Below are 12,372 nucleotides of genomic sequence, written 5' to 3'. Positions count from 1 at the left end.
CCGGGCCCGCCCCGGCGCTGCACTTCCGCGGCGGCGCCACCGGAGGGCGCGCAAAGGCCGGCAGCGAGCGGCACTCTCCGATTGGCCGGAGCCGACCCACATTGACCAATCAGCGCCGCGCTCGCGCGCGGGGGCGGGCGCTGCTCGCCCAACGGCGGCGCTCGGGCGCGGCCCGGGCCGTGACGGCGGCTCGAGACGAGCCCCGCCCCCCGCGCTGACGAAAGCCAATGGGATGACGCGGGAGGCGGGACTACGAGGGGGCTCAGCCAATGAGCGGCGGGGGCGTGGCGCAGAGCTCGCGGCCTGGCACGGACGGCGGACGCGGCGCAGGTGCGGGCGGGGGGCGCGGGCGGGGCGGGCCCGGGGCGGGCCCGGGGCAGCCCCGGGGGAGCCCCGGGGGTCCCAGGGCGGCTGCGGACCCCGGGAAATCCCACAACGCCCCCCAGAACGCGCCCCGAGCGGACCGCGGCGGTCCCGCCCCCACCAGGCCCCGTGGCGGGGGGGGGGGGGGGAGCGGCGCGCACGGGTTCGGCCCCGGGGGTCTCCGCCCGGTTCTAACGGGAGGATCGGGGGGGATCGGGGCGGTGGAGGGGGGGGGAAGCGCCGGGGCAGCGCCGGGGAGGGGGTGCAGGAAGCAGCGGGTAAAGGTCGCTTGGAGCTGACCAGGGGCGGCACCGGCGAAAGCGCAAGCGGCGCTGGGGGCGGGGAGGGCGGCTCGGGGTCCGGCCGGCCCGGGACCGGCATTCACCGGGCCCTGCCCAGTGGAACCGGCTGTCACTGGGACCCGAGGGGTGTCACCCCCGGCGGGGGCTGTCACGCCCCTGTCACACACATCCCCGCCGCCACACCCCGGCACCTCCTCCCTTGCCTTGCCCTCTGACCTGGGGCTGCCCCAGGGCCTCGTGGCACCAGCCCAGGGGTGACACCGGTCCAGTGCCACCCCATGCCACTGTCCCAGTGCTGAGTTGTGACCTGTGCACCCCTGGGCCGTGCTGGTGTGGCAGGATGAGGCCCCTCTCCGAGACCCTCCCCTCTGCCGGGGCAGCTGCCGGAAGCCCCTGTCCCCCGGCAGGCCCTGTTTGGTCCCCTCCATCCCTCGGGGACAGGTGGCTCGTGCCACTGGCTGGGCAGGTCGGGCTCTGGCAGGTGCCAGAGGGGACAGAGCTGGCCGAGCCGGCTGGACGAGGACAAGGAGGAGGGCGAGGAAGAGGAGGAGGAGGAGGAGGCCCTGCCGGGAGCCTCCCGCTGCCAGAGCCACCTCTGGGGACGTCATTACAGGCACTAATAGTCACCTGGCACAAAGACGTTTCCAGCTGCCGGCAGCGCTCCCACAGCACCGGGCACTCTTCAGGGGCTCCCCTGGCCTCACAACAGCCCCATTGCGGGATCCCCGAGGGCCGCCCTGGCCTTGCAACAGCCCTGCAACACCCCGGGGGCCACCCTGGCCTTGCAACAGCCAGCAGTGCTTGCACCAGCTGGACAAGGAAGGCTCCGGAGCCCCGGCAGCTCCGCAGCTCCTGCCACTCGCTCCGCAGCTCCTGGGCTCCCACCCGGCTCCTGGGGGAAGTTTGGGAGCTTTGGGTAGGCTCCAGATCCTTCCTGACCCCGCTTCCCCTCACAGCTTGCACCCCTGTGGAGCGGCCGTGGGCCCATCCCAGCCTGGCACCATGAACGTCTTCGACCGGAGCATTAACTTTGATGCCCTCTTCAAGTTCTCCCACATGTGAGTGACACACAGGCAGGGTGGGGGGCCTGGGGGGCTGCGCCAGCCCTCCCTGACCCCCTCACCACCCCCTCCTTGCCCACAGCTCAGCCTCCACCCAGGAGCACCTGAAGAGGGTCTATGGCAGCTTCGCCATCTGCATGTTTGTGGCGGCTGCAGGCGCCTACATCAACGTGGTGACCCACCTGTTCCAGGTGAGGGGCCTTTGAAGGGTCACAGGTGGCACCCCAAGCCCTGCACCACCCAGGTGAGGCAATGCCCAGCCCTCATCTGTCTCTTCACTCTCCCAGTTCGGGCTCCTGACTGGCCTGGGTGCACTGGGGCTGATGGTTTGGCTCACGGCCACCCCGCACAGCCGCGAGACCGAGCAGAAGCGGCTGGGGATGCTGGTTGGCTTCGCCTTCCTCACGGGTAGGTGGGCACCACAACTACCCCCCGCATCCCACAGGACCCCAAATCCTGTGGAGGGGCCGGATGGAGCCCCCAGAATGGCTCTGGTCACAATCAGTTCTGTCCTTCCAGGCATCAACCTGGGACCCCTCCTGCAAATGTGCATCTCCATCAACCCCAGGTAGGAGATGCTCCCACAGACTCCGTCCCCCACCTCCAACTGCCACACAGATCCTATTCCCCACCCCCAGCTACCCCCCAAGCCCTGCCGATGCCCCCCAGCTGACCCCAAAACCCTCTGACCACCTCTTTCCCCTCCCAGCATCATCCCTACTGCCTTCCTGGGCACTGCCACCATCTTCGCCTGCTTCTCACTGAGCGCCCTGTACGCCCGGCGCCGCAGCTACCTCTACCTAGGAGGTGAGAGGGGCTTTGGGGAGGACTCTCAGGGGGCTGGGGGCTCCCTGCGGGGCGTGGGGGGCTCCCCAGACCTGGCCCTCACCCCCTGCCCTCGCCCTGCAGGTTTCCTGCTCTCCGGCCTCACCCTGATGCTCCTCTCCTCCCTGGTGAACGCCTTTGTGAGATCCACCTGGCTCTTCACAGTGAGTCCCCTTCCAGCTGCTGGGACCCCGCTGAGGATGGGCAGACAGACAGGTGACACCAGCAGGGGACTGTCCCCACCGCATGTCCCTCTCTCCCCTGCAGGCCAACCTGTACGTGGCGCTGATGATCATGTGCGGCTTCGTGCTCTTCGACACGCAGCTCATCATTGAGAAGGCGGAGAGCGGCGACAAGGATTACATCTGGTGGGTGCTGGGGACACAGGGGGGGTGACACAGGGGGCAGGGTGGCCTACCCTGAGCATCCATCCCTCCCTCTCTCCCTCCCCCAGGCACTGCGTTGATCTCTTCCTCGACTTCGTGAACATCTTCCGGGAGCTCCTGATGATCCTGGGCATGTCCGAGGTAGGTGAGGGTCCCCGGGCAGGGCAGGGGGACAGAGGGATGGAGCCCACGGTGACCGTGGCCACCTTTCCTCTTGCAGAACAAGAAGAAGGAGAAGAAGTGAAGCGGCTCTGGGCCGAGGCGGAGCCACCCCTGTGTCCCCATGTCCCCTCCCGTCCCTCTCTGTCATTAAAGGGGCTGCGCTTTGCTGCCGAGGAAGCAGCCAGAAGCTTTCGCACCTCGTGGGTTTTTCTCTCGTTCAGCTTTTTTTTTTTTTTTTTTTTATTATAAACCAGTCAATTTGTGGATCCTGCTGGAATTTGGCTCCCCCTGGTTTTCCCCCCAGCCTGTGGCCCTTGGAGTGGTCACCCACTTGTCCTCTTTCCTCCGAGGTTTGTCCCCAGCCCCACCGGCACCCGGGGTGTTACCCTTCCCCGGGAGGCTGTAAAGCCCCAAACCAGCCCCCGGGGGGTCGTTGGTGCGACCCCCCCTCAGCCAAACTCATTGGTGGAGCCTGCCCTTGAGCACCAGTGCCAAGAAACGAACGTGTGCTGGGAAGGGGCCGCGGGGACATCGCATTCCCAGCGCTCTCAGTCCCGCCACCTCCGCTCTTTGTACACCGGGATGATTCAATAAATCGCTCAGACTCCAAACTCTCGTCCCCCTCTTTCCATCCCCCGCGTCCATCCGTCCATCCCTCCATCCCCCCGCGTCCATCCGACCCTCCCTGGAGCGTAGGGACACAGCGGCTGCACCATCACGTGTATAAATAACCCGGGCGGGGGGGGGGGGGGGGGGGGGGGGGGCGGCTTTATTGAGTTAAAAACCCATCGGCGGGGGCTGTACAGAGCCATAGCACCATCGGAGAGAGCCGGGACAGGGAGCGACAGGACACCAGACCCCCCCAATCCAGGCAGCACCCTCAGAGCGGGAGCGGGGAGCAGCGGGGACAGGGTGGAAGACGTGGGAGCAGGGCCGGGGCCGCTCAGCCCTGGCTGCCGCAGGAGGAGAGGCTGTCGTAGAGCGAATCGCTGAGGGACTCGGAGTGCTCCAGCCCGGCGGGGCCGTGCCCCCCGTCCCGGGACCGCGCCTCCGTGCTGCCCTCGTCCCCCACGTCTGAGGCGCTGGGGGTCCGGCTGCTGCTAGCGCTCAGGGCAGGGGGCAGCGGTGGGGGGGCCTCCGGGGATGCCCCCCGATGCCCCGCCGGGCTGCACACGGGGGCCTGGGGAGGGACAGCGTGGGCAGGGGGGGTTGCCTGTGCTAATGACACCCACGTTCTCACTCCCCCGTGGGGGGAACCTCTGTGCCCCCCCCCAAAACATTAGAGGGGCATTTTAAGTCCCCCCCACCCCTCGGGGCACATGAGGATGTGGCAAATGATCACTCTGGGGAGTGTCCCCCCCACATCCTCTCCCCATGGCTTCTCCATCGCCACAGCATGGCCAGGAGGGTCTGGGGTCCCTGTGCTGGGGTTTGGGGGTCTTGCTTCAGAGTTTCAGTGTCCTCACTCTGGAGTTTCAGGGACCCCACACCAAGGTTTTGGGGTACTCCAGGATTTCAGGGCTCCCACAGCCCGCCCTTACCTGCACAGGCCGATGCAGCCCCTCCAGCCCCCCGGGGGGGCACACGAAGGGGTCAGCAGCACTGCAGGCTTTGGCATTGGGGAAGGTCCAGTTCTTGCTCTGCTGGACGTGCCGCGGCTTCCGGGCGTCCTCCCCGGTGTCTGCGGAACAACGGGGGGCCAGCGCTGACCTGCAGGGCCTCCACACCCCCAGCCCCCCACCGTGGGGCCGAGTCCCTGTTGCACCTGAACGGGGGTGGGGGCACACCCGGCACGGAGGGGGGACACCCACCTTGGGGCACGGGGAAGGGGACACCCACCTTGGGGTGCAGCGCGGTGGCCGTGTGAGCTGGGGGGGGGCGGGAGGCGGCACCCCGGGGCGCTCCGGTGCTTTCCAGGCACCAGCAGCTCCTCGGCGCTGGGCACCTCTCGCTCCAGCGTCCGGGCCTTGCGCGGCACTTTGGTGACGGCGGCCGGCACGGCCCCGGGCAGCGGCTCGGGGCGGCCCCGCGGTTTGGGGGTGCTCTTGGCGGGGACCCCCCCATAGTCAGGGGGCGGGAAGGTCCCGATCCCGCTGTCCAGTGTCCGCGTCAGAGACCCACAGGCTGCAGCACAAGGGGAGGGGTCAATGCCGGGGGGTCCACCCTGGTGCCCCCTCTCCGCCCTAACCCCGCCATCGCCCCCTCACCAGCGAAATGCTGCGACGTCCCCGACTCGGACAAGCTCTCGTCGGACGGGAGCTCGTCCCGGAGCCCCACGTCAGGCACCTGCGGGGATGCAGAGGCTGAACGGCTGCGGGGTCCCCCCGGAGCGGAGGCCTGGGGGCTGGAGCGGGGGTCCTCACCTTGTCCGAGGGCTCCCGCAGGTGTCCCACGATGCCGTTGCGGGGCGGGCGGCAGAGCCGGGGTTCTTTGGCGTCGGGGGGGACCCTCCGGAGGTCACAAAGCTCCCGCTTGTGCTCCAGGCGGGTCTCGTAGGGGACGTCCTTCCCGTCCACCCTGGGGGGAGGCAACGATCAGGGGGACGCCCCACCCTCCCCCCTACCCCGAAGGGACCCAGGTGGGAGCTGACCTGTCCAGCAGCTGCTGCATGAAGGTCTCGGCCGTCACCTCCTGGTACATCACGGGGAGGGGGCCGGGGCCTCGCGGGGGCCCGCGGGGACGCCCCTTCTCCAGCGCCAGTCCTTGCAGGAACGCGTGTTCCTCCCGCAGCGCCTTCCGCAGATCCTCCGCCTTCTCCATCAGCTTCGAGATGTTGAGACTCTCGGCTTCCAGCTTGCGGGCGGCCAACTTGACCTCTCGGCGCAGGGGCGCGGGGGTCCCGGCCCACTCGCGCCCGCGCCCCCCGTCCCCACGCCGGCTCAGCGCCGGCAGCTTGCTGCGCCGCAGCCCGAACCAGCTCGCCAGCCCCGCCGCCTTGCCCTTGGCCTCGGCGCCCGGCGCCCGCTCCTGCCCCTGCAGCCGCAGCACGTTCTCCTCGATGCCCTTCATCACCTTCTCCTCGATGGCCGAGTGCCCCGCGGCGCTCGCCGCCGGCCCCGTGGGCTCGGGGTCTGCGGGGGTTTTGTGGGGACCCCCGCCCGCCTTGGCGCCCGCTGGCTCCTCGCCCCGCGGCGCCCCCGCTTTGCCCGCCTTGGTGGGCAGCTTGGTGGGGCTGCCGTGAGGGCTGCGGGAGGCCTTGGCAGGGGGCGTGGGGGGGGTCCGTGAGGGGGTCCGGCCGGTGACGGGGCGCCCCTTGCCCCCCGCCTTGCCGGGGTCGCCCATGGAGCCGGAGGAGTAGCAGCGGGCCAGGGGCTCCGCGCCGTGCGCCGGCTCGGGGTGCTTCAGGCTGCCCCCCAAACCCCCCCGGGGCGGAGGGCGCAGCTCGGCCCCGTGGCCCCGTTCGGGCCGCCCCGGGCCAGGCGGCTCGCGGCCCTCTGCCCCCCGCAGCTTGCCCAGGGCGGCCAGGCGCTCCTTGAAGGGCAGGTAGCCCGGCTCGGGGGGCTTCTTGCCAGGGCGGCGGCAGGGAGCCGAGCCCCCCGTGCCACGGCGGGAGCTGGGGGGGGAAGCGGCCGCCCGCTCCCCGCCTGCCAGGGGTCCCGGTGGCCCAGGGGGCTGCTCGACCGCCTCGAAGGTGCGGGGGTGGGGGAAGGCGGAGGGCTCGGTGGAGCCGGGCTCTGGGGGGGCATCGGGGGATGGGCGGCGGCTGAGCGCCGGTGAGGCCTCGGGGTGGGCGCCACGACAGGGGATCTTGGAGGGGTGGGCGAGCTGGGGGCTGAGGCGCAGCCCCCCGGGGGGGGCTGGCAGCTTGAGCACCTTGCTGGGGGAGGGCAGGGGGTTGGGGACCCCCCCAGGTGAGAGCGGGGTGAAGCCCCCCTCGGGGCTCTCCTCGCCCGGCGTGTAGAGTCCCAGGAAGGCGGGGTGCTCCCCGCGCCGCTGCCGGGGGGGTCCCCCAGGGGCTTCGCCATTGCTCCGGCAGCAGCCCCCTCCCTCACCTCGCAGCAGCCGCTCAGCCAAGGCGCTGAGCAGAGCCCCCCGCGGCGGCCCCCCTTCCTCTGGTGAGGAGCAGGGGCTGCCCTCGGACCCCCGCCAGCCCCCCACAGCCCCCGGTCCCCGCAGTGGGCAGGGGGGCCAACCCGGGGCTGAGCAGGGCTCGGGGGAGCCAGGGGAGGCCGGAGGGGGCCCCAAGAGCGGGTCTGTCTCCTCCAGCTTGCGCAGCACCTCCAGGATTTGGGCTTTCTTTTTGAAGAAGGGGGACAAGGCATCCAGGGGTGGGGCACCAGGGCTGAGCCCAGGGCTGCCTGATGGCACTGGTGGCAGCACCTGCGGGGACCGGGCATAGTCACCCTGTGGGCACCTGGCACTGAGCCCCCTGGTACCAGAGGGACACTCTGGAAACACAGAGAGGTGCACAATAGGCTTTGGGATGGGGACACAATGGGGACAGGGACATCTGGGGCAATGGGTTTTGGAGCCAGAGACATCACAGACGGAGGGGTTTGGGGAGGTGGACACCATGGAACTGGAGAGGTGACACCACAGGGAGCACAGGGACACTGCTGAAAGTATGATGGCACAGGCACATGGATGGGGACACCACAGATCCAGAGAGGGAGACAGGACACCGTGGGCCTGGAAAGCCAAGTGTCACAGGCCTGGTGACACCACACACTGGGAGAAGACAATGGGGAAGGGGGTGACACAGCCCGGAGAGGGGGACACTAGAACAGGAGGGGGTTGGGAACACCGGTACCCACCTCAGGCAGGGGCACACAGAGGCCGGGGAGCAGCGGGGGGGGCTGTTGCTCAGCAGAGCCTGGCTGGGGGGTGACCGGGACATCTGGGGCTACTGGCACTGGGTGCAGCGGCAGCTGGAGAGGAGAGAGGTGGTGGGTTAAGCTCTGGGGGAGCTCTTCCCCATGCCCACCCCCCAGCTCCGATGCAGCCCTGGGCATACCTGGGGCAGGGACCCAGTGGAGAGCTGCAGCTTCTGCTGGAACAGGTCGCTCAGCACCTGGTTCTGCCGCTCCAGCTCGAAGACACGCTTCTTCAGCTTGATGCACTCCTCACGCAGGTCCTGACCGGGGCGTGGGGGGTCAGCCAGGACCCCCCGAGCCCCTCAACATCCTCCCGAGCCCCCCAACACCCTCCCGCCCTCCTGCCACCCACCTTCTGGTTGAGCAGCGCCTGCACCACGTGGTTGGCAACCTGGGGAGCAGAGGGGAGGTCTGGGGTGGGGCACATGGGCACACACGGCCTCGTGCCCCCGCACACGCGTGTGCATGTGTGTACCACGTGTGTGCCCCGTGTGTGGCTGTGTTCTCCAGTACCTCGTCCAGGCAGCGTTCGTACGTCTCCCGCTGGTTCTCATTGGCCTGGGCCAGGGCTGAATTCTCTGCCTACAACAGAGCAGGGACAGCTCAGGGGACACCGTGGACATCCCCATGGCACCAAGCAGACCCTCTGTCTCCTGGTGGCACTCAGGGCCACTCATGGCAGGATGGGGCTGCCCCAGGAGCAGTGGCACACAACGGCCGTGGAAAGCTGGACAGTGCGACCCATCACCATGGAGTCCAGACTGTGGGCTCCATGGCACTGGCCACAGCTGGCTCTTGGCACTGGCTGCATGGTGGCCATGGCCATGGATTCACAGTGGCCACAACTGCCTGGTGGCACCAGCCACAGCTGCCCAGTGATCCCGTGTCCTGGTGGTCCCATTCCCGCATACCTCCAGCTCCCGCAGGCGCTGCAGCAGCTCATGGCTGGTGCCCGTCTCACCCAGCGCTGCCGGGCTCCCGGCTCCCGGTGCTTCGGCCACACTCTCCGACATCACTGCTGCAGGGGACACGTGTCACGATGGGGTCCCTGCCGGCCCCTGGCTGGTGGCACCTGGCCTGAGGCACCCTCAGGCCCTGCACAGCCCGGCCCTCCCTTACCTGGCTTCGGATGTCCCCAGCCCCGTCCCTGTGCGGTGTCACCTGCCGGGGAGAACTGGGCTGAGGAGGGGGAAGGAGCCTCAAAAGACCCCCAAGGCCGAGTCCTGACCCCACTGGCACCAAGAGCCGCAGGGACCCTTCCTGCTGCCCACCTCCCTCCCGGTGGTACAGGGGAACCTGAGCGGCACCAGGATGCACAGCACGCCTGGGACCGGGACCGGAACCAGCCCTGGGGCACCGGGATGTGCAGCACCACTGGGACGGGCACCGGCATCAGCCCCGGAGCACCGGTATGCCCCCAGGACCAGGACCGCCACCGGCACAGGGTCACGAGGATGCGCAGGACCACTGGGACCGGAATCGGCACCAGGGCACCGGGATGTGCAGCACCTCCGGGATATTGGGATATGCAGCACCCCCGGTGTTGACCCCGGCCCCGGGGCACCGGCATGCGCAGCCCCGGCGCACAGGACCCTCGGCCCCCCCAGTGCCGCACACCCCCCGCTCCACCCCGGGCTCCCCCCGCCGCCGGTGCCACCGCGTGCCTGCGCTGAGCCCCGGCCCCGGCCCGTACTCACGCCCGGGGCTCCCGGCGGCTCCGCCAGTCTCGGCTCAGAGCGGCCCTGGGGCCGGTCCCGGCGGCGGCGGCGTTTCCATCCCGGCCCGGCCCGGCCGCGCTATTGTTGGGAGGCGGCGGCGGCGGCTCCGCCTTCCCGCCGCGGCCGGGGAGGAGCTGGGATGGAGCCACCGCCTCCCCCGGTGCGCGGCTCCGCCAGCGCCAGCCCCGGGGAACCGGCGCCGGGGCCCCCGGGAGCGGCGGCACCGGCACACCGGGAACCAACCCGGGAGAGGAAGCACCGGGAATCCCCCCGCGGCACCGGGCACCGCCGGGGGGGACAGGCCAGCGCACAGAGGGATCCCCAGAGGGCATCCCGCACCCTCTGGAGGGACCCCCTGGAGCCCGGGAACCCCTCGGGGAGCCCCCCGGGGCTGCAGACGCGGCGCCGAGCCGTGACCCCCGGCCGCGGCCTCCAGCCCCCGCCCCACGAGGGGGAGGTTTGGGGTTTTGGGGTTCACACGGGGCCACGCGTCCCCGGTTCACCCGGACCCCACGGCACCGCGGCGGGGCGGGGGGCCCTCGGCAGGACGAGGGAGACCGGAGGGGACAAGAGGAGGGTCTGGTGGTGATGCGGGGGACAAGAAGATGGTCTGGGGGTGATGGAGGGACAAGGGGAAAGTCCTGGGGGCACGGGCAGACCTCGCACATGCTGTCCCCGGCCCCTGCAGCCCGTGGGGCGAACCCACGCGGGTCCCTTCGGTCCCCATTGTCCCTGAGGTGCCCGTGGGCCCCTCGCCTGCCCCCCGCGCAGGAAGCGGCCCCGGGGCCGGCGGCTCTGGCTGCGTCACGGGGGGAAGTGAGGCTCTGTCTGGAGGGGAAGAGCAGCCCGCGGCCCCCCCAAGCCCCCGGCGGGGACAGCCGGGGGGGCCCCGACAGATGGACAGCGCGGCCATCCCCTCCCCCAGCGTGGGGCCCCGCGGGGGCAGCGCGAGGGTCCCTGTGGGGAGGGGGACACGGCTGTGGCACAGCCAGGGCCACCCAGAGCCCCCGTCCCCTCCCCAGTACCCCCCAGTCACTTGTTCCCCGCTGCCCCGGGCACTGTGGACACACGGCGTGGGGGCACGGCACGTGCCCAAACCGCAGCCCAGGACATGCCAGCGTGGCTGTGACGGGCTGGCCCTGGCCTGCCCCACAGCAGGGCCCCCACTCCGAGCCCAGGGACGTGGGATGACAGCCCTGAGTGCCCCCAACCCTGCTGAGCTGCTCTGGGGACAGCCAGGACACGCTGGGGACAGTCCAGGGATGTGGGATGACAGCCCCGAGTGCCCCCAACCGTGCTGAGCTGCTTTGGGGACAGCCAGGACACACTGGGGACAGTCCAGGGACATGGGGTGACAGCCCCGAGTGCCCCCAGCCCTGCTGAGCTGTTCTGGGGACAGCCAGGACACACTGGGGACAGTCCAGGGACAGCCAGGATGCACCAGGGACGGCAAGGACACCCTGGGGACAGCCGGGATACACCGGGGACAAGTGGGATGTGCTAGAGAAACAGCCTCGGGGTGCAGGGACACATCGAGGACAGCTGGGACTCGCCAGGGACACGCAGGGACAGCCAGAGATGCGGTGGGGACACTGGGAACAGTCAGGATGTGGTGGGGACAACAGAGACACACGCAGGGGGCAGCTGGGGTGTACTGGGGACACTGGGGACCGGCGGGTGGGATGAAAGACAGTGGGGGACACCCCAGGGACAGTCGGGATGCAGTGGGGACACTGAGGACACCGCAGGGACAGTCAGGATGCGGTGGGAACATACCAGGAAGAGTCAGGATGCAGTGGGGACACCTGGAATACCCCACGGAGAGTCAGGATGCACTGGGGACACTGGGGACACCCCAGGGAGGACAAGCCGGGATGCAATGGGGACACTGGGGACACACCAGGGAGAGTCAGGATGCACTGGTGACACTGGGGACAGCCGGAATGCACCGGGGACATTGGGGACACCCCAGGAACAGCCAGGATGCAGCGGGGACACCTCAGAAACAGCCGGGATGCTCTGGGGGGACACCGGGGACACCCCAGGATGCACCGGAGACAGCGGGGAGAGCCGAGGACACAACGGGGATGCACCGGGGGGCACCAGGGGAACACCAGCGACCGGGCCACCCCCACCCTCCCACGGCACGATCCGGTGCCCGGAGGCCACGGATGCTCCCCCGCCTCCGGTGCCCCCGAGGAGCGGCCCGACCCCCCGGCCCCCCGCCTGCCCCCCCGCCGCGGAGCGACCGGACTCACCGGGGGCTACGGCGGGGCCGGGGCCAGGGCCGGGACGGCATGGCCGGGGCTGGGACCGGGACCGGGGCCGGGGCGGGACCGGCGGCGGCGGTGACGTCATGGCTCCACCGGGCCGGCCCCGCCCTGCGCCCCCACCGCCGCCAATCCGCGCCCGGGGGCGGCGGGGGAGTCCCGGTGCCGCCGCCGCATCCCCGCCCCGGGCACCCCCCCCGCATCCCCCCCTTCCCGTGATCCCCGGAACCGCCCGAGACGGAGCCGGTACCCCCCGCCCCTCCTTCCCCGCGGCGGGGATCGGTACCGAGCCACCGATCGCGGCTGCCCCGGGATGGGATCGGCCCGACCCGCGCCCCACGGAGCCCCCCGAGTGTGTCCCCCCCGGCACTGCAGCCGAGACCGAAATGAAGGGTGACCCCCAAAGAGCCCCCCCGGTAGCAGGAGGCGGGGCCTGGCAGCAGCGGGGTCCCCCCTCCCCGGGAGGGGACA

General features: G+C 70.5%; 2 protein-coding genes across 7 annotated transcripts; one reads left to right on the top strand and one right to left on the bottom strand.

Annotated features, from left to right (window-relative positions):
• Positions 1-229: 229 nt before the first annotated feature.
• Positions 230-3,710, top strand: TMBIM6 (transmembrane BAX inhibitor motif containing 6). The gene is made up of 10 exons (XM_048327580.1): positions 230-330; positions 1,622-1,723; positions 1,809-1,917; positions 2,014-2,134; positions 2,246-2,294; positions 2,436-2,533; positions 2,636-2,715; positions 2,819-2,919; positions 3,006-3,078; positions 3,158-3,710. The coding sequence occupies exons 1-10, from the start codon at positions 233-235 to the stop codon at positions 3,179-3,181; spliced, it is 855 nt and encodes a 284-aa protein (XP_048183537.1). The 5' UTR covers positions 230-232; the 3' UTR covers positions 3,182-3,710.
• Positions 3,711-3,850: 140 nt separating this feature from the next.
• Positions 3,851-11,923, bottom strand: NCKAP5L (NCK associated protein 5 like). Of its 6 annotated transcripts, none has more exons than XM_048327463.1 (13): positions 11,890-11,923; positions 9,033-9,074; positions 8,825-8,931; positions 8,427-8,495; positions 8,266-8,304; positions 8,054-8,173; positions 7,854-7,967; positions 5,690-7,419; positions 5,463-5,616; positions 5,307-5,385; positions 4,939-5,223; positions 4,641-4,780; positions 3,851-4,279 (listed from the first exon to the last, which is right to left on the bottom strand). In XM_048327463.1, exons 3-13 carry the CDS (start codon positions 8,924-8,926, stop codon positions 4,043-4,045), a joined length of 3,069 nt encoding a protein of 1,022 aa, XP_048183420.1. In that variant the 5' UTR covers positions 8,927-8,931; positions 9,033-9,074; positions 11,890-11,923; the 3' UTR covers positions 3,851-4,042. The 6 variants fall into 6 exon arrangements, with proteins under 6 accessions (XP_048183420.1, XP_048183424.1, XP_048183422.1 ...); XM_048327467.1 differs by having other exon boundaries at positions 8,825-8,928; XM_048327465.1 differs by lacking the exon at positions 11,890-11,923 and adding an exon at positions 9,607-9,714.
• Positions 11,924-12,372: the final 449 nt, after the last annotated feature.

The sequence above is a fragment of the Corvus hawaiiensis genome, chromosome 24 (genome assembly GCF_020740725.1).
Source record: "Corvus hawaiiensis isolate bCorHaw1 chromosome 24, bCorHaw1.pri.cur, whole genome shotgun sequence".
NCBI classification, from domain to species: Eukaryota; Metazoa; Chordata; class Aves; order Passeriformes; family Corvidae; genus Corvus; species Corvus hawaiiensis.
Note: the sequence above shows the minus strand (reverse complement) of the source record. Positions and strands in the feature narration are given on the sequence as shown.

Coding starts and splice junctions, on each gene's coding strand:
- NCKAP5L (XM_048327463.1), bottom strand. CDS start 8,926: ATGTCGGAGAGTGTGGCCGAAGCACCGGGAGCCGGGAGCCCGGCAGCG. Junction 4,781..4,938: donor CCACCGCGCTGCACCCCAAG/GTGGGTGTCCCC, acceptor GTTGTTCCGCAG/ACACCGGGGAGGACGCCCGG. Junction 4,280..4,640: donor GGCTGCATCGGCCTGTGCAG/GTAAGGGCGGGC, acceptor GTCCCTCCCCAG/GCCCCCGTGTGCAGCCCGGC.
- TMBIM6 (XM_048327580.1), top strand. CDS start 233: ATGACGCGGGAGGCGGGACTACGAGGGGGCTCAGCCAATGAGCGGCGG. Junction 1,724..1,808: donor CTCTTCAAGTTCTCCCACAT/GTGAGTGACACA, acceptor CCTTGCCCACAG/CTCAGCCTCCACCCAGGAGC. Junction 2,534..2,635: donor CAGCTACCTCTACCTAGGAG/GTGAGAGGGGCT, acceptor CTCGCCCTGCAG/GTTTCCTGCTCTCCGGCCTC.